We start from the raw sequence: 21,178 nt of genomic DNA, 5'->3' as shown, positions 1-21,178 counted from the left end.
AGGTCTAGCCCTGGCTTGAACTTAAGTCTGGGATGCCTTCTTCATCCCTTTTCGGCTACCAGAGTCCTGCTAATGGCTTGCCTTAACTCCTCAATGGCCTCCAGCCTCCCTGCACCCCAGCATGTTCCTGGGGAACTTGAGGGACCCAGGTTACTTCATGGATACACCTGTGCCTGCAGGTATATTCTTCCCAAGTCTGACCTCTCCTCCTGCTTTTTTCTTGCACAGGAAACAGCGCAGGCATCTGTTCAAATGTGTATCACTAACCTCAAGAGGTCTCTGTAACTAGAAATGATGTAAAAACCCCAATAGAGATCAATTATATTAGAATAATTAAAATGGCATTTCCTTTTAGTAGAGGTTGGTTAAACAAAACTTAACATTTACTACATGCCAGGCACTTTTCTGAGTATTTACATGTTGAAAACATTCAAACAGCTCTTACTGTATGTGCCAGGCCCAGTTCTGAGAGTGTCATGTAGGCTAATTTCTCTAATACTTAAAATGGCCCTGTGAAGTAGGTCCTATTATTACTCCTCACACTTCACAGAGCCGAATGCAAAACCAGGCAGTTTAGAATCCAGACCTCTGTTATTCTTATACCATCACTGCGCTCTCTCACTCCACCACCCTACGAAGTACGTACTTTTAACAGTCCCATTTCACACCTGTGGAAATGAAGGCACAGAGAGGTTAAATGACTAAGCCCAAGTTCACTGTAGAAAAGTGAAATGCCAGTGCTTATCCATGAGGTTCAGAAACTGTGGCTGGTTCTTACATAGGTCTTCAACTCGCTTTTTAAAAGGAGAAATTAAGTATTAACAATAAATGCCAAAGACCTCAAATCATAGGGCTCTATAATCAAAATGATAAAAGGATTTCTGTTAGACAAAATGCCAGACATAATGGAATCGAATCTCCGCCCACTGGCAAGTCTGGGCTTTAATTTAAACCCGGTTCCCAGCAGCCTAGTGATGGGGGATCTCTGCAGGCCTGCTTGGCTGGGACTGGTTTGGCGAAGAGGAGGAAGTATTCTGGCCTTTGTTTGCACTTCCTGGGCTGTGTAGACAGTTAACACAAGGCCTGACAACTGAGGGTGCTTAGGGCTTGACATCGCAAACCAGAAAATCACCACCTTCGCTTCTCCCTCATGTTGAAGGTGAACATGGTTTCACAGTGTAACACACAACCTGCCTCAGGATCAAAGGCTCCAAACTAAAGAAGAAAATCTTTAGTGTTCCCCCAGGAGCCTGACCCAACAGTAGGGTTGCAGTTGAGAATGCTACAGGCAGACAGAAGTGACCAGACAGTTCCTGGTCAGTTTTTGTAAGCCCCATGGAGGCAATGCCCCCATCTGAAGCGCCCACTTGATGAAGAGGCTGAGGCTTTAAAAAACATAAAAAATGAAGCAGAAACACTTGTGCTACCAATCTCAGGAGACTAGATTTCAAAAGAGAACCCTGTTTCAGCAGGATCAGGAAAGGAAGTTCTTGGGTAAGCTCAGGAATTCAGCAGGGACTCATAGAAACTGCAGCTGTGACAACCGCTACAAATGCAGAGGGCTTCTCTGTCTTTGACCGACCCAAGGGCAGGTTTTGGCTTTAACTAATTAGAAGGTGCAATCAGATGGGTGGTGAGGTAGGAACAGCTGGTGAGGGCACAGAGAAGGTGGCTTCGTTCTCATTCATCCCATGACTGTCACTGCCCTTGGATCTTAGAGCTCTGAGACCTGGAAGGTCACTAGACAGGCCTAGTCGCTCCAGGAGCAAAAGAACCCTTTCTTCAAATAAAATCTTACACAGGAGTTGGGCAACTCAAATGGCCGAACACACAGCCACCATAGCTGAAGCTGGGCTGGGAAATCGGGGACACTGAAAACTACCGCTTTAGTCCAATTCTGATTCTACAGCTAGGGAAATGGCAGACCAGAGTGAAATAATGAAGCCAGCATAAAAAACTGGAGAATACAGACACTTGAATGGGATTCTTTCATCAAGGAAACCCTTTAGAATCTAGAAGCAGTAAGCCTGGGAGCAGGAAAAAACACCTTGTGCTGAAAACCAAAATTGAACCACTGCCCTCCTCATCATCTCATATGTCCATCCCTACAGAGGCTGGTAAAGGGAGCAGATTCTTAGTCCACTCGTCCAAATCCCAACACTTCCACCTGTGACCTGTGTGATCTCAGTTACCCAAACCTTCCCAGGCTATTGTGAAAATTAAGTAAATCATTATAAGAAAGGGGTTCAGAAAGAGCTTGGAACGTAGTAAACATGTCATAAATAATGGTATTATTGTTACTTTAATTACTACTTGCATTATTGTTTTTATTATAATTATTCCTCTAAACTACCAAGGCCCACCTATGTACATCTTACTTTGTTTAAGTGCTTGTGCATCTGTTTTATTTTTTAAAAATTGGATTACTAATGCTTTACAGGAGCATCATATCTGACACATTCTTCACCAACCTCAGCAGTGCAGATTATAATTGTTGCATTTCCTTTGCCAAAGGTCTAGAGCATGGCTTTGACATCAACTGACATTTAATGGTTGTGTGGCCTTAGGTAAAGATCTTAACCTCTCAGGTACTTCTCTTATTTTACCAGGGTTGCTGTGAAAATTAAGCAATTAATAAACATAGTAAGTGTAAAGGGCTTAACACAGTGCCTTGTAAACCCTGATTTATCCAGGCAAGCACTTGGCTGAGAGCAGGCTGGCTCATGTTGTGTTTTAAGCTAGGGATTAGCAAATGTTTTCTATAAAGTGCCAGGTAATAAATATTTCAGATTTTGCATGCCAAGAGGCAGGAAAAAAAATCAAAGATGTTATATAAGTACCTGTATAACTAATACATTTCCACAACCTTATTAACGTTATTCAAAATGCTAATAATCACTGAGGACAATTTTTAAAATATGGGCCTTCTATAATAAGAATGAAATCCTTTTTGGGAATAAAGCCATTTCATTTAATTAGGGTTCAAATGTAAGATCCATTCTTAGCTTAAGGGCCATACAAAAATAGGCAGTAGAATTGATTTGGCCCTCAGGCCACATTTTACCTCCCTTATTTTAAAATGTGTTGGGGGCAAATGTTAGAAAGTCACCTTGATCGCCCTAACTAGAATCAGGGGGAGGGGCATGCTATATGTTCAGGTGCCTCTATCACTAATATCAATTTCTTTTGCAAATATACACTACAGAATTAACTCTTGAGTTGTGTTTTTTCTCCCTTGAGTTTTTTAAGTTCAAATATAACATCGATTTTTACCGATCTTCCTGAAAATACCATTTTTTGCTCAGTCCCATAGGCAGTGCTCCACTGACAAATGGGGCGTTTATAATGCTTAATTCTAAGTCAGAAATAATTTTAGAAATGGTAGCCCTGTATTTCCAACACTGTCCACAAAGCTCACATAAGCCACAAGGCACTCAACTGACTGGACCCAAAACTGGAAGTTGCTGAGTACAGCCCCAAGAAAAAAGGAAAAATACACTTTTCAGCTAAAAACTCAAACTATTCCACTAAGAATATCTTAATAAATGTAGATATTGTATAGTGGAGAGAAGTGCCAGACAGATCCCCTAGATTTGAATCCTAACTCATCTACTTAAAGGTCTGACCTAAGCCAAGTTACTGAACCTTCCAGTAATTGGACCCTCATCAGTAAAATGAGATTCTAATACTATCAACCTCATTAGAAGGTTCAGAGCATAAATGAATTAAGAGACTTCCAGCCAAGATGGAGGTATAGGTAGATATACTTTGCCTCCTCATACAACCAAAAGGAGGATAACAATCTTGCTCAGGCTGGTGTGGCTCAGTGGATTGAGCACGGACTGTGAACCAAAGTGTCACTGGTTCAATTCCCTGTGAGGACACATGTCTGGGTTGCAGGCCAAGTCCCCACTTGGGGGCACATGAGAGGCAGCCATACATTGATGTTTCTCTCCTTTCCTTCCTCTCTCTCTAAATATAAATAAAAATAAAATCTTTAAAAAAAGGATAACAATCAATCTAAAAACAAAAACCAACCAGAGCTGCCAGATAATTGAAGTGTATGGAAGTTTGATAACGAAGGAGTTGAAAAAACATTCATCCAGACCAGTAGGAGGGGCAGAGACAGGCAAGCGGGAGAAGAGGACATTCAGTGAGTCAGTGGCAGCAACCTGTGGTAGAGGCAGTCTCACATTCCCATGCAGCAGATAAAAACCAGGAGGCACAACTGGAGAGCAAGCAATTCTAGCCCCAGGCCAGACCATGCAGCCTAGGGGTCCAGCACCAGAAAAATAAAGCCTCATAACCTCTGGCTGTAAAAACCAGTGAGGATTTTGGCAGCAGAAGAAACCACCGGTCTCTCAGGAGTCTGGGGCCCATGGGGTCCTAGAATATACACAAGCTCACCCACTTGGTGAATCAGCACCAGGGAAGCAGCTAGAAGGACTTCCTGTTAATTTCAGGAAGTGGGGAAAGTAACTGAAAACTGGGTTAGAGCCAAGCAAGTGCCATTGTTCCCTCTCTGACCCCTCCCCCATATACAGCTCCACAAATCAGCAAAGCAGGTTGCCCTGACCTGGCGAATAACAGGTGTGCTGACCTGAGGAGTCAAAGCAGCTCTACATTAATATACAGAAACACAGGGAGGCAGCCATTTTGAGAAGCCAAAGAAATATGGCCTAAATCACAGTTGGCAAACATAAGGCCTGTGGCCGAATCTGGCCCTCTACCTTGTTTTACTCGGGCCAGCACCTTGTTTCTACCCAGTGGCAGCACTGAGCTCTCTCTTCACTGTTAAGAAGTATAGTGATCCCTCACCTATCGTGGCAGTTATGTTCCGGAGACCACCCAGGATAGGTGAAAATACTCAAAGTAGTGGCATAATTTTTTATTATTTATATATATTTTAAGGCTTTATAAACCCTTCCCACACTCCTATAAACCTTTCTGACTCTCTTATTAACCTTTGCTACGCTCTTATAAACACCCCACATGCTCTTAAACACTTTCTACACTCTTAAACCTACGTAATTTTAACAACATACAAAATTCTATATGGGTACTCATGAGTGAAGTACGCAGTCCAAAAATTACATTTGGCCCTTTGAAGGCAACCATGAGGCTGATATGACCCCTGGTGAAAATGAGTTTGACACCCCTGTCCTAAATGAAAGAACAGATCAAAACTCCACAAAAAGAACTAAATGACAAAGAGATAGCCAATCTGTCAGACACATAGTTCAAAACACTGGTGATTAGGATGCTCAGAGAAATGATTGAGTATGGCTGAAAAATAAAGAAGTGAAGGCTACACAAAGTAAAATAAAGAAAAATGTACAGGAAACCAACAGTGAAGGGAAGGAGTCTGAGATTCAAATCAACAATTTGGAATAAAAGGAAGAAATAAATATTCACCTAGAACAGAAAGAAGAAACAAGAATTCAAAAAAAAATGAAGAGAGGCTTAGGAACATCTGGGACAACTTCAAATGTACCAACATTTGAATCCATGGAATGCCAGAAGGAGAAGAGGAAGAGCAAACTGACATTGGAAACTTATTAGGAAAAACAATAAAAGAAAAACTCCCCCAATCTGGCAAAGGAAATACGCATATAAGTCCAGGAAGCTCAGAGAATCCTTAAACAATTGGAACCCAAAGAGGGCCACATCAAGACACATCACAATTAAAGAGCCAAGAGTTAAAGATAAGGAGAGAATCTTAAAAGCAGAAAGAGAAAAGGAGAGAGTTACCTAAAAAGGAGTTGCCATAAGATTATCAGCTGATTTCTCAAAAGAAACCTTGCAGGCAAGAAGGGATTGACAAGTATTCAGAATGATGAAAAGCAAGAACCTACATCCAAGATCACTATAACCACCAGTGCTACCATTTAGAAGGGAAGGACACATAAAGTACTTCCCAGATAAGGTAAAGCTAAAGGAATTCATCATCACCAAGCCCTTTTTATATGAAATGTTAAAAGGACTTACCTAAGAAAAAGAAGATCAAAACTATGACCATTAAAATGACAACGAACTCACAACTGTCAACAACTGAACCTAAAAAAAGACAAATGCAAACTAAGCAAACAACTAGAACAGGAACAGAATCATAGAAATGGAGAGCACATGGAGGGTTATCAGTGGGAAGGGGAAGAGGGAAAATGAGGGAAAAGGTACAGGGAATAGTAAGTATAATTGATAGGTACAAAATAGACAGGGGGAGGTTAAGAATAGTATAGGAAATGGAAAAGCCAAAAAATTTGTACATATGACCTACGGACATGAACTAAGGGGACGGACGGGACTGCTGGAGGGAACGGGGGTACCAGGTGGCGGGGGAAAAGGGAAAAAATTGGACAACTGTAATAGCATAATCAATAAAATATACCTAATGAAAATTAAAATAATAACTTATACAGAAAAAGTACATGAATTAATATCAGTTACAGGCTTAGGCATAGGATAAGCACATATAAATGCTTGCTAAAGGAATCTTATAAAAGGGCAGTTTGACTTCAAACCCATCCTGATCAGAGCCTTCTGTCTCCAACTTTTATCCTAATTAGTAATTTGAATTGAAAACATTCCTATCCCAGCCACTTAACTAGTTGCGAAAAATATTTGAAACACTTTATTTAAACTACCACTCATTCCATTATACCATAATGAGCAGGTACTGTGCATTACTAGATAAAGGAATTGAAAAGAAATGAATCTCATATACCACTTTCAAGGATCCCAGTGCTGTACTCAGACAATATTATATTTTAATAATTAATTGTTCAAAGAGAAAGATGAGGAACAGGGATGCTAAATTCAAAGTTATTCAAATTGCAAAAATGAATAATGTATGACTTTTATATTAAATACACACTGTATTAAGTAGTCTACATTTCACCCAACTCTGTCTTTCATTTTTAAGCATTCCGAATGACAATATGAACAATCAGGGGAGGTTTATTTAGAAAAAGAAATACCTATTTGAATGCAAACAGTGTATCTGAAGATAATTAAATTTTTCTTATCAATTAGAAAATTTTGTATGAGGGCTTTCAAGTCATGGTCAACCATTACACCCAGCACGGCCCAGTCATCCTGGCAGTTTCCTTTCAACGTTAAATTATATCTGGCTCAGTTCCATTCAATTTCTTACTTCTGATAGCAGTGCCAGGAGGCATTCTTTAATTAAAGAAAATTTTAAAGATTCCAACATGCATAATTGGATTAAAAATGTGATCATTAAAACATTAGATAATAATCATCTGACTGTCTTTTTTCAGTGTGTTAATAACCTAATATTTGCAATGCTTTAATAGTTATATAAGAAAGACCTTTATAAGATATGATGAACAGTCAACATACAGGCAGTAGCCATGCATGCGGTAAGCAAGAATTATGAAATTACTCTGAAAGCACACACACACAACGGAAGGTGCATGGATAGAATGTGGTGGTCTTTAGGGCACGAACATCCATGCCACGCCCCAAACAAGGAATCAACCAATTTTAGGGAAGTGTAGATGATAAACTAACAGAAAGCCCAAGTTTCTATTTTTAGCCAATGACTGTTTAGTTTCTCAGGATTTCCCAAATGTTTTTAAGAACAACCTATTAATTTTTCCTTAAATACTTAAAATTTCTGGGGTAGCACTGGACTTCTGCTTTGTTACAGGGAGGGCAGAAAGGGAGTGACAGTAAAAAACAAACTGGGGACTAGGTCATTCTAAATGGGGAAAGAAGATTTATGACACTGCTCTTCTTTAAATCACCTGGGGGGCTGGGTTAAGCATAGGTTCGGATCCAACTAAGTCTGGGGAGAACACTGAGATTCTGCATTTGTAATAATGCTGACCACAGTCAATCAGCTAGTTTCTAGGAGGACTGTACCAATGGGTTGCTACACCCTCTACAGCCTCATCCACTGCTACTTTCTGACTCTTACTAGAGCCACCTGCTGTTCCAGATCACACCATCCCGGGGCCTTCACACTGGCTCGTCCCACTGCTTGGAACATTTCTTCACTGCTCTCTATTCAAAGCTGATTTTTTTTAACCAAATGCCTTTCAGCTGCTAATGACTTAGTCATATGAGAATGACGTGTTTCTCAATGAGGTCTCCCCTGACTACTGTTTAGAAAATGGCAGTTTTAAGGGCAGGCTCATTAAGAAGGAATCATTTGAGTAAAAACATGAAGGCGGCAGCGAACCATGTGGCTACCCCAGGAAAACACTCCAGGCAGGCAGAGAAGCCAGTGCGCAAAGGGATTCTGCCTGTTGTGTGGCTTTAATGAAATGTGCGAGGGGTAAAATAGAAGAAAAAGTTCAAGAGCCCAAAATATGAAAGGCTCTAGGAGGAAAAAATCAGCTGCTAGTTAAGTACAGCTGGAATTTGGCAAAAATTGTAAGGCAGCCGAAACACTAGACTCGGAGCCAGCAGCTGTGGGTTAATTCTGGCCCAGCCACAAATGGACTCTGTGACCTGGAAGGAGCAATGGATCTGATTGGCTAGTGACAACACAGGAGCCGGAAATGGGAGGTCAGGGCAGAAAGAGCTTGAGGACCAGACCCAGGGATTTTAGGAGCCTGGTATCTAGAACCCATAGGGCGGTTAGAAAGCATTAGATGATAATAAAGACACTGGTGAGGACTCCTAGAGGGAGCCAAGGAATTCATTTTATGATTTAAATACAAGCAATGATACTAGTTGTATATAACCTGGTGCTACCAGGCATGTCACCTGTCATCAATAAAGATGATGGAATCGGGAAGACAGGACATTGAAAATGGGGCTGGCCTCTTCTCAAGGTATAGCTACCTACAAGGGGCTTCACGAGGGATGACTTTGAGGACTAGGTTGACATCATGAGGAGGCCTTAGGGAAGTCACCCAAGAACCAGAGAGAACTGTGGGGCTCCTAAAGTTTCAAAGGACACCAGTTCCAGTTCATTTTATAAAAGAGGAAAGTGAGGTCCAGAGAGAGAGTGACTGCACCAAGATTACACACACAGTGAGGTTGGCAGAGAATTTGAGTCTCCAGATGCAGAAACACTCTGCACCAGTGGGCAGAGATTAAATGTACAACCCTCTGCCTTTCCAGTACAGTCCAGAGAAAACCCTAGAGGATCATATTATGGCATGAATAACTAGTATTATTATAGGGTCTGAGAAAGATGGGCTTGAGAGGGAGAAGGTCCACCTGATTAATCAGATTGCTATAGTCAAGCACCCACAGAGGGGCTCTAAGGTCATGAAGCAGTTTAAAGACATCTAACCTCCTTGAGTTTATCGGTGGCTTCAGTTGGTGAAATGCAGCATTTTGATTTAACGGTTGATGTGTGAATGAAACATATGTTGACATTTATATTTCCAAAAATAAATTATACAAAGAACAGAGTATTATAAACAATTAAGGAAACGAACATGACATTTAAATGATACAGAGTTACAGTGACAAAAAAACCAATGTTATCCCTGAACAATTCCATTGCTTGCCTCCCTCCCCTACACAGGTCTGGTGGCCATAACTGATGGTGTATACGTTCTTTTAGCTGTCTTCTGATGCTCAGTCAATGACATAATCCACAGAGGGGAAACTGAGGCACATAAAAGTTAAGTGACTTTAAAAATAATCAGGAAGTTAGTCAATGCTACAAACAGAAACTGACCCAGCAAAGTAGGGAAGAGAATTCATTTTCCAGTCCAATAACACTGGGCTCAAATCATCGCTTTGCTGAATGAGCTGAGACGAATTAGCTAATTTCTCTGAACCTCAATTTTCCCATCTTTCTAATAGGATTAAAATGTCTAACTCACTGAGGAGCTCCTGGTTCCTTAAAATTGTTGAACAACAGTTGGAAAAAAAATCAGGACAGACCACCTTGGCCAGGCCAGGCACACAGTCAGGGGCTAATAGAAGAGGCTGCTGCTTCCTCCTTTCATCCAATTTCTGGTTCATTATCCATTACCCTTTCTCCTGACCTCACCACAGCCCCTCCACCAAACCCCAAATCATCTTTTTTATCATCTTCATCATTTCGTTTTATTTTTGTAGGGCCCAACTAAGTCAAGCAGCACACATTCTGCTTCAATAGCCAGGTAGTGAGGGAGACAGAACCCAGAGCTCCAGAGTCATTTCCTTGTCTGCCAGTTACAATGCTGGTGGTGGTGGGAGTGCCGACATGCGCCAGGTACAAGTATACACAGTAAGGCACTGATTCCTCAGGATAAACCATTCAGATGGGTATTGTTATTACCTCATTATACAGTTCAGAAAACTGAGCCACAAAGAGCTTAGGCGATTTGAGCAGATTTCACAAGGAGTGAAAAGCAGAACTGGTATTCAAATCCAGAGCCTGGCTCACAACACTGCCTCTCCTACACCACTGACACACATGTGTAGCAGGGGAAGAAAACCACATAAGTAGCCTCAAGTGCTTAAGCAAGCACTCTTGCAACAGGCAACTCGAGACATATTTTTACACTCCCATTGCTCTCCATATCCCATTGAAACAACCAGGAAAAGGATGCTTCCCTGGGCTCTGTTGTTGCTGTTTAAATGACAAAATATTGACAGAGAGGGCTGGCCAAAGGAGAACCAGCCTCAAATTCATATTTAACCCCAAAGGAATCATGTTTGAAGTCTTCTTCTGCCTTAACACTATTGTTAACAACATTATTAATGATCTAATAGAAGCCACACAGCATCCCATTTCCTGGCTCTAGCTAAGAAAAGAAAAGGAAACAGCTAACATCTGTGATGGAGGTTCTAACACACCCAAACCCAGGAAGCTGTGGAAGTGGCCTAAGTGCTCCTGTTTCTAGAAGATTTTGAGATCAAAAGTGTTCAGATAAGCATCTGCCCTTCCTGGATTCATAAACAGACATGAGTCAAGACCAAGGTGCTGCATATTTTTAGCACATTTCAGAAAAGTTCCGTATCACTAAATGATGAAAACATAAACTTCACACGGGAAATTCTGTCGTCTCTTAAGATGCTCAAAATTACCAGTGGGCTGTAGATAATACAGCACTAGCTTTCTCATTCAAAAGGGAGATAATAATTTGAACAATTTCTTTTTTTTAAGGTAAATACTTAAACAGAACCCTCTTTAATTAAGTTGAAATACATTTCAATTACATGGTGATTTGGGCAAAATCAGGTCCACCTCCATAAAATCTATCAAACAGTAAGTAAGGATCTGAGTTGGGTGTTTACATCATCCCCAAACAGACAAGCCACTGGGTGAAGAAAACAGGATTAATAGAGCTACTATATAGACAAGGCAGGGTCAACAAGCGTTTAGTGTAAAGCGCCAGAGAGTAAATATTTAAGGTGTTGTAGGCCAGACAGTGTCAGTTTCACAACTACTTTATCTTGTAGTGTGAGGAAAGCAGTCTTGGATAATATGTAAACAAATGAGTGTGGTTGTGTTCCAATAAAACTTTATTTAAAACAATAGACTACAGGCCAGATTTGGACCAAATTCTGTGGGCCAAACGACTGTGATTTAGAGGACATTGAACACGTGCTGGACACCCTTTCTGTAGGTACTTTCCTTGTCTTAAAGCAGCTAGCTTTAATGCCTGCGAGGTAGGTCTTTCATTAGCCCCAAGGTGGAACCGCAGGGACAGAGGGGCAGCAATTTGTACAGGATCACACAGCTCCCAAGTTTGAGAACCAGAATTCGAATCCAAGACAAACTGAACTCTGAAGCACTGTTCCAGATTCCTTGTCAGTGGTGTTAACAAAATTTCATCTTTTCAAGAGTACGCCATAATGCAGACTTTTTACAAAAACTCATTCCGAAGTTTCAACTGCTTATTCACATGCACATGGGATTACTTTGCAGGCAAATATGTTTTTTTGACCTTCAGCACCAAGAATGCCAAGACCAAAAAAAAATGTCTTATGAGATTAAAATTTTCATAGAGGGAAGGGAAATCTTGCCTATCAGCTCACCCTCAAAACCTTGACTAGCCCTTATTAGGCACTGGAGGTGGGAAGGAGGAACAGAACCTACGATTATATATATGAGCCTAAAGTTAGGTCATGCACAAAACAGGCAAGAACCCCTCAAACGCCTCAACTCATCTCTGCTTTATCTTCTTCCTATCGAATTATGTACACTATTATTTCTGCCTAATCATTTTTTTTTTTGCAGAAATCCCTTGTGTTAGGATTCTTCCTCTTCTTCCAAAATCCATACTTTTTTTGGGGGGGTCAACGTTCGTAATTTAGCCTCAGACAGAAAGTTTATGCCAAGATGCTCAACCCCAGGGATAATCACAATGGGCTGGAATGACTGACAAAACATGACCTACGTATTTCTTCACTTGCCTCTTTAACAATCTACATGTTAACCTCAAGGAAGACAGAAAGATGTGGGTGGGGACTGCATCAGAGAAGAGAGAGGGAGGTGGTCTGGGAATAATGAGGGCCAGGTTCAATCCCTCAGCCACTGCTTGCTTTACTTGCCGGTCTGCATAATGGGGGCCATGATAATTGTACCTTAGAGGGTTTCTGGGGGATTCAGTGATGCCCGTTGGGCTAATTAGACCCTCACTTAGTACAGAGCCGGCGCGCATCAGCACGGCAGCAGTAAAGGGCCTCTGTTTTTAGTCCTGTCCCCTGACACCCCGCCCCTTGATTCCTGACTTTCTTTTTCTAAACTCTGAAAGGAGATATTGGCTTCCCAATTCATTGCTTAATGATACAATCCCAAGGCAGCCACAGTCTTTTCTCTGGCCTGCCAGGGCTACTGATGGTGAAAGTTTATTAGAAAGAGCCATCACTCCCTCTCTGCTTGTCCTGCGGCCACTGGGTACGTGCTGTGTCCCAGAGGAAAGCACTGTCTGAACTTCCTGCTTCCTGTAACACTCATCATGGTCGTCTTTGATTGTGAAATTCAATACACACGCAGAAAGGTGCGCAAAATATAAATGTGCTGCTGACAAATAATCAAGAGGACCCTGATAGGCCCACCACTGAGAACAACAGGAACACTTACCAGACTAGGCCTGTCCAGACCCTTTCACTTTCCCTGAGTAAGTACCAGCCTCTTCTCTAAAAATGATCAGTGATTTGCATTTCTTTTACTTTTACCACCTATTGGTGCATCCCTAATAACATGGGTTAGGATTTCTCACTTTTTGAACTTTAGGCTGTCGAATACGCTATACATTCTTCAGACTCGTACTTCACTTCACAGTTCTTTCATGCTGTGAAAGGCAATTGGGTGAAATGTTCTATTGTATGACTACACTGTGCTGTATTTATCCAGCTGGCTAACAATAGCCATTTGGGGAATTTCTAGGTTTGGGCAGTTAGGAAAAAAAAGCCACACATATTTTCTTACACTTCCCATGGCACACTTATATCTGAGTTTCTCTAAAGGACACGGGGTAGAGGACCTGGGACTTAGGCATGTGTCCTGAATGAGACTCGAACCCACAACCTTCTGGCTTTGGAACAACGCTCCAATCAACTAAGCCACCCGACCAGGGCCTGTCAGGATTTTTAAAAGTAAACTACCTGGTTTGTGCTGCTAGATTATTTTTGAGCTTTGTGCATATAATATCTTTGAGAAATTAATATTATAATATATGGGCTATTCTTTAATTTACCAATACTCGAATGCACAAATCTAAGGGGATATTTTTATATTATATTGTTATATTATACCTCCAGATCAAGATACATACTATTTTATCCCAGAGAAAATGCTCTCATATCCCTTTCCCATTCAGCATACCTCTCCTCCCTGGCTGGTGTGGCTCAGTGGATTGAGTACTGGCCTGAGAACCAAAGGATTGCCAGTCCGATTCCCAGTCAGAGCACATGCCTGGATTGCAGGCCAGGTCCCCAGTATGGGGCTTGCAAGAGGCAGCCACACATTGATGTTTCTTCCCCTCTCTCTCCCTCCCTTCCCCTCTATAAAAGTAAATAAAACCTTAAAAAAATACCCCTCCAGCTCACTTTCTGATTTTTGTCATCATGGATTAGTGTTGCCTGTTCTCGAACGTTACATAAATAGAACATGCAGTATATGTTCTTTTGTGTTTGTAAAAATCAAATAGTTCATTATTTTTAATTGCTGGGTAATCATATTCCCTGGTATGAATACATTACAACCTATATATCCAGGCTCCCCCTGGTGGACATTTGGGCTATTTCCATTTTGGGACTGCTACGGACAAAGCGCCTGTGTACAAGTCTTTTGTGGATATTTTCCCTGGGTCTCTACCTATGTGTGGAATTGCTAGCTCAGAGGGCAAAACAGCAGAAATGGCCACATGGCCTTTGAAAGGTGGCGCCACCTGCATCTTCCCAGCAGTTACCGTGGAGTGGGTGCTGGGAGTACCACAGCCCGGGGCTGGTTTCTTTTTACGGAGTGCACCTGTGGCCAGAAATGCCAGGGCAGTTGTTAAGATAAAGGCCACCCACTGCTTTAGAAGGAATTCAGATTACTCCAGGTCCAGAGTCTCTTCCAGGTTATTCTTGATTGTATAAACCTCCATCCTACCAGGTGGGCAGACAAGGCAGCAGCAGCTCTGAGTTTTCGCCACGTGAAAACACCACCTGGCTGGGTAGTCACTTGGCAAATTTATTCCATTTCTTCCCTTCCTGCTAGATGCCTGGATTGACTCTAGCTGTCCTATGACTTTAGTCCATAGCTTTGGGGAGCTGATGATGAGTACTCCAGGGAAGGAGAGAAAAGTTGTGGAAAACACTACAGAAGTGAGCCCAGTGAATTCTAGTCAGTTAGGGAAGCTACTTTGCAAGGAAACTTCTGATCTTGTCACAGGCCCGGCTTTCACTGAGTGTGAACAACAAAAGTCCAAGAGCCTCATTTTGTAATATTTCACAGAAAGGTGTTCTCAGGTGATAATTTATTTGTACTTTCACTGATAGCTTTCTCGTAAGAGCCTGGGGAGGAAGGACAGGAAGACGAGTCATCGGAGTCATCTTGCTCTGACCGGTGTCTGAGGCAATTTCTAACTGGCCCCACCGACCCACACACATTTTCTCTGAAGGAGAAACCCTCTCACTCACTAAAGTGGTACATTTGGGAAGAGAGAGGTGCCAGTCGGGAGGTAACAGGAACAGGGACTGGGACAGGTAGTCAAAGCTCAAAACCATACAATCAAAAATAAAAAACTGGTCTTCTTAGACAACTGCCATGGGGAGCGGTTAGTGTTTCGATGCCTTTTGATGGTATTCTAGAATATGCACACAAACAGCCTGCTGGGTGTACCCTGGGTGAATACTATGAAAGGGAATAAAAGTAGGTAATTCAAAAAATTGAAAGAAAAAAGAAAATAATCTTTAACTGACATTGAGTATAATATGCATTTCTTAGTATTGGTCAGTTGAGTAAAACCACTTGTAAGAGAAGGCCTCATTCCTATGCCAGTTCACAGGCAAGTCTGTAGACTTGGACTGTGGATGAAAGTAAAATGGATCCACAAGAATCAGAACCAGAGCGCTGGCTAGGTGGTTCAGTTCGTTGGCGTGTTGTTCTCTACACCGAAGCGCTGTGGGTTCGACCCCCGGTCAGGGCGTGTACAAGAAGCAACAAATTGATGTTTTTATTTTTCCTTTCCTCTTTCTAAAATCAATAGAAACATATCCTCTGGTGGGTATTAAAAAAGTTTAGAACTAGGCTAAGTTTTTTGGAAACAGTATTTTTATGAGGTATGGCTATTCACAAGGGCTGGTTCTTATATATAAAAAGCACTGTAAATGACTCAGTCGATGTAGTGAACAGGATTCACAGTTTCTCCTTAATTCTGTCCTCTCCAGTGGATGCTTAATTCCTTCTATTGTTCGAAGGATAGACAGGAGCAGAATCCATGGCAAGTCACCTCTCTCCATTCTACTTATATTTCTTCATGGCTCTAAAGTTTGTAAAAATCACAATTTACATAGTAAAACAAACACATAGGAAATAGCACTCTATTTTGGCAAAAGGTTTCTAGGTATTTCTCCCTAGCATTAGAGAAGCAATACCACTGAGCTTAGAGCCTCAAACTGTATGCCATCTCTCTCACCAGCAGACACCTTCACCTGTGTAGGTCCCACCTGAAACCCTGTGCTTTTTTCTCTGACTGGACAGTCTGTGCAAAGCCTTTACATCTTAATGGTCCCTTTTTCTGAGCTGCAGTCTCTAACCACCAAGTCTGAGTTCAATGTGCCACGCCCCATTCTTTAATGTGATTACCTGCTTAGCCGTTTGTCTCTCCCAGGAGTCCATAAACTCAGTGAGGGCGGGTTCCTGTCTGCTGTGCCCTTGATGCCTCGCTTCATGCTACACACACTTAGATGAAGTACTTAAATAGCCAAGCACGAAAGGAACCAGCACTGCTGTATGAGCCTCTGAGCATTTTAAAAACCAAAGGACCAAAATGTCTAAGCAAGGATATGAACCTCTGTGCCAGTCATGAAAATGCGCCCCTAAAATCTTCCTTCCAGAGACAGATTGCCTTGAGGAGCCTTGTTAGCTGACAGCCTGCAGTCGCCGCGCCTTCGGGGTCCACCATTGTGTCCTCACAGGTGCCACGCTTCCTGGCTGCTCAGCCAATAACCAAACATGCTGGGGGGCCCAGGGCTGGGCCACTCCTGCCCAGACTGGAACTCTTCTCACGGGCAGCCTTGGCTCCGATGGCCTGGCCAAGACTTCCTCAGAGCTGCCTTCAGCCACCCTCCTGGCTCCCCTGTCCTCCCTCGGAGGTGTCACCCTATCTCTCATCCTACCTGCTCCTGCTTCCTCTCTTCTTCATCCTTTGCAGGGAGCCCCTCCCTGCCAAAAAAACCTCTCCTGCACTTAAAACTCCATCACGGTGTCCACTTCACAGAGAACCCTAGTGACCAAATGCCAAGTACGGTTGGCCGGTGCAACCAGATTCCTCATTCCCTTTGCAGCTGAAGGAACATATAAGACTCTTCCTATTAAAAAGGCATTCACTTAATGAGAAATTAATATTCTATAATAATATGACTCCCAGAGCTGAAGAAATAAAAGCCAATTCTGAACTACAACAAAAATCCTATTGATTTTTTTCTCTTTACATATCTCTACCATCATTTCCAAGCCTGAGATTCTGTGAAGGGCATGATTATTTATCTCCCATCAAATTAAGAGATCATTCAAATCCTTCACAGGGCCTTCTCCTGAAAATGCTTGTAGTTCCAATAACAACAAAAAGTTCTTCTTCAGCTATTTCAGTATGTCCGTTGTCTTCTCCGAGAATGACAAATCGATGAGGGTTATCAAAGTGGAAGTCGGCAACAGCCTGAGGACTGAGAGCAAAATTGTTTCCAAGACGTCCTGCTATTCCTTTCCCTTCCCAATCGGAGCAGAGCCTGAGGGCCCCGTGGAGTCTCCCTCCATCTCGCCGCTTTCCATTTTGGTATGTTCACTTATCTATGCTTGCCTGATTCACTTATTTGGTTAATATTTATTGAGCATCTACAATCTGCTGCACACTGAAGTGTTTTCGCCCTCAGAAAGCTCACACTTTGGTAGGTAATGTATGAATGAAAATACAAACAAGGTAATTTCAGGTACTTTTAAGTGTTTCCAAGAAAAAAAACCTAGGATGATGTGACAGGGAGCAGGAAGAGGGTGGGCAATCTCGTTCAATGATTAAGAAAGCTCTGAGAAGGCGAGCTCTGAACTGAGAACTGGGCGATACCCTTGCTATGAGCTCAGGGTGTGGAGGAACCTTCTTGACAGCAGGAACAGAAACAGTGAATGCAAAGGCTGGAGGGGGTGAACCTGGGCAGGCTGGACAAAGAGAGAGGCAGCATTCCACCTCCCTTCCAGGTGCCCCAGGCCTGGCCAGTGTTGGTCCTAACCCATGTGCCAACCCTGTGAGCTCCCAGAGTAGAGAGGCAACAGTTTTGCTAAGAAAGTTAGTGAACTGACTTTGCAGGTCTCCTCTGAGCTCTCGATTAGAAGGCAGAGTAGAACTGCAGCCCAGGCATCTGCTCCTCTCCCAGAACCAGGGAACATCTTCCTACGTATCACAGCCTCTTAGAAGTAATCGTGGATAAACAGGAAGGATACCATGATTATGCTAGTTCACAGCTCATAAAATGAGTGATGACTATGCAGTGAGTTTTCTGAGATTTGGGGATCTGAGAGTTAAAGGAAGCCTATTGCTTGACTTTAACATATGGAATCTCCTTCGATTATCATTGTGAAAATAAGAATACCGAGATTTACTCAAATGCCATAGCTGGTGGAGAGCTTCCTCCCTGGCTGAAAAATAGGTACCTGTTTTGAATTTTCTACAATTCTTTACAGTATTTGTACTTTCTGTTTGTTTTAAAACAGAAAAAATAGCCTGGAGGAAGAAAGATCTATCCACTATTTACTACATTTCAAACTCTAAAACTCATAATCTACAGTAGAGACCAGAATTTCAAGAAGGAGTTTGATCAATTGAGTGTTCGGAGGGATTGGAGCCCAGAACACACATCGTGTTGCCCCCAACACCAGCTTTCTTTGCACTTCTAAAAGTGCCCAGAGTAGAAGGCAAATTTCCTAACCCCCTGAACTCTATTCTTGCTACCAACACCAAAACAGAAATGTACAAACAGATGCAGTTTTGGCAAAGGTGTCTTGATCTCTAGGGGACCTGTCATATGACCTACTTCCCAGGTCTGTGAGGTCTGCCTCAGAGACAAACTGAAATTGGGAAGAAGCAATGAAAACTTCCTACAATAATAACCTCTCTGGCAGGGGTGTCAAACTCATCTTCACTGGAGGCCACATCAGCCTTCAAAGGGCCAAAATAATTTTAGGACTGTATAAATATAACTACTCCTGATCTGTTAAGGGGTTCAAATGACATTTGGCCCTTTGAAGGCAACCATGGGGCTGATGTGGCCCCTGGTGAAAATGAGTTTGACACCCCTGCTCTATGGGGGTATCTTCAGTCCCCTCTGTCACTACTGTCACTGGGGTTACTATTATCAGCTGCTGCATGATATAGAGGAGCAGTACAATTAACCTGAAATTTCATGTGATTCAACCAAACGCAGACAACTGGTTTTAATTTCCCTTAAAAAAAAAGGAGGGGGTGTTTAGTAAGTTCCACAGAGTTGGCTAACGTCTAAAGACAATTCTTTCAGAAAGGTGTAAGGACGTTTAATCACAGCTGTGGAGATAAAGGGGAGATTTATTACAATTACTAATGCCATTTCTGTCAATGTCTTTGAAATTCTAAGTAGATTATTAAACCTTTGCAAATCATTACATTATGCCTAGACTCCACCCCTCCCTGCAACAATTTTGAAATTAGAGGATCCTGATGTCATAGGTAATGATGCATTACCAATAATAAAGTTGCAAGAAAATTTCTACAATAAAAACCAGTTGGGAAAGACAGAACCCATTTATCTTCCTTCCTCTCCCAGTTTTATGCCTAAGGATAAGACGTCTGCTGCACAGAACAATGGCTGAGCCTTTTCCACTCTCGGAGCAGGTGATGCTTGCTCTCATGCGGCAAAGTTTAATGGCTAATCACTAATATTTAAACTTTTTCCCTCAATCTGAGGCATATCAAGAAATTTATAAATTAGAAGATATTTGAAAAATATTTTTGAAGAGATATGAGACAAGTGGCAGGTTCAACACTTATGAATGGTACATCTTAGGGCATTTTGATTTATGACATAGGCATTCAAAGTGATACCTGAAAAGAAATAAATTGCTTACAGTTAACCTAGATCCATTTGTAGGTAATAAATGGGCATGCTCTTACCCATCAAATAATGGCTCTCATGCCCTTCAACTATAAGTGGATGAGGAATGAGTGTCACCCTATGTCCTCTGCAAGATAACCCCATTTCTTTAAGTAGAGATCTTAGCCCTTCACCTCCCAGCAAAAAGAAGTGTACGTGGTTTACTTACCATGATGTACGACGCCCTTCAACCCATGGATAATAGGATCCAGTGCAGAATTGTCCCTTGGACTGACCTACATGTAAAGGAAATATGATTGGTTAAATCTATGCTGGCATCAGACACAACAGTCTCACTTTAATCTTCTAAAGAGAAGGAGGGAAAAATAGATGTTATCGAGCAAGCTGCTTAGGTCTCACATATACCATGGCTCTCATGAAACACAGATTTATGACATAATAAAATCAAGTGAGGAAGTCTAAATCAAACGAAAGAAACTTCTCAGAATACATGGGAACAGGAGAGAAATACCATAGTCCTAGCAAAATTTTGAAAAGCAATAGCAAGACAGTCTACTCTTGCTTTGTTTTATTTAAAGTAGACCCTGATTAGCTAAAGTCATTGAAAGGCATCAGAGAGCAATCCATCCTTGACTACATATTTCTACACCTTATTGTGATTGTGTTTATTTCTCTTCTTTGTTTTAGAAAAGGATCTGTTCTTTGCCAGCCTATTCTCCTTCTAAGGACCCTGGTCTCCTGTGTCTCATCACATACTACAACCTGCTAAGAGTTGTAGGCATTTCTAAGAGTCACTCAAAGCAAGAGAGATAAGAAAAGAGGAGAAAAGAGTATGAAGAGAAAGTGTCTCCCACCTTCATCTCCTTCTGGCATTTTTAATACCCCATATAAGTGAAGCCTCTTTGACCTTGACCACCATCCATTCTTTCCCTTAACTTTCTGATACTATTCAGCATAAAGTCTTATTCTTGACCATTCTAGAAAATTAACATTCCATCAGTATATTATAAATTTGGCTTTTAAGTATTTTCTTATAAATACATATTGAAGTATTTATAAACAAAATGAAATGATTACTGGAATTGTTTCAAAATAATGCATGAGTGAATGGCAGGGGAAGTGAGCAGTATATAAAGACTGCCGATTTATCAATTATTTGTGACCTTGGGTAATGAGTACTGGATAAATCATGATACAATTTTCTCTACTTTTGTGTGTGTTTAACTTTCCCAAAGAAAAACTTTTTCAGTTTCTGCAGCTGTGGTCAGCATAGCTTTTGAATTGTTTTTCAAGGATGGTATTCACTTGCAATCCATTTCTAACATAATAAAGTTGAGATATCAATGAATCCTCCAATGTTGTGTTTCCTAGTCATGCAGGGGAACAGGGCCATCACTGGTTAAATTTTAAGGTAACTCAAAAATTTCCACTCTCCTTCCCTGTTTGTGGTTCCCCGTTGGGTTGCTGT

The 21,178-nt window shown here is 41.7% G+C and overlaps 1 protein-coding gene across 3 annotated transcripts in view; it reads right to left on the bottom strand.

The window, feature by feature from the left end:
* PTPRG (protein tyrosine phosphatase receptor type G) overlaps positions 1 to 21,178 on the bottom strand; it is a 715,684-nt gene that overhangs the window by 137,718 nt on the left and 556,788 nt on the right. For all 3 annotated transcript variants that reach the window (XM_037040813.1, XM_037040814.1, XM_037040815.1), the window contains exon 6: positions 19,919 to 19,985. In XM_037040813.1, coding sequence (XP_036896708.1) covers positions 19,919 to 19,985 — 67 coding nt within the window. The remainder of the gene's footprint in view (positions 1 to 19,918; positions 19,986 to 21,178) is intronic.

The sequence above is a fragment of the Sturnira hondurensis genome, unplaced genomic scaffold (genome assembly GCF_014824575.4).
Source record: "Sturnira hondurensis isolate 20B ecotype Veracruz unplaced genomic scaffold, ASM1482457v3 Scaffold0002840, whole genome shotgun sequence".
NCBI lineage: Eukaryota > Metazoa > Chordata > Mammalia > Chiroptera > Phyllostomidae > Sturnira > Sturnira hondurensis.
Note: the sequence above shows the minus strand (reverse complement) of the source record. Positions and strands in the feature narration are given on the sequence as shown.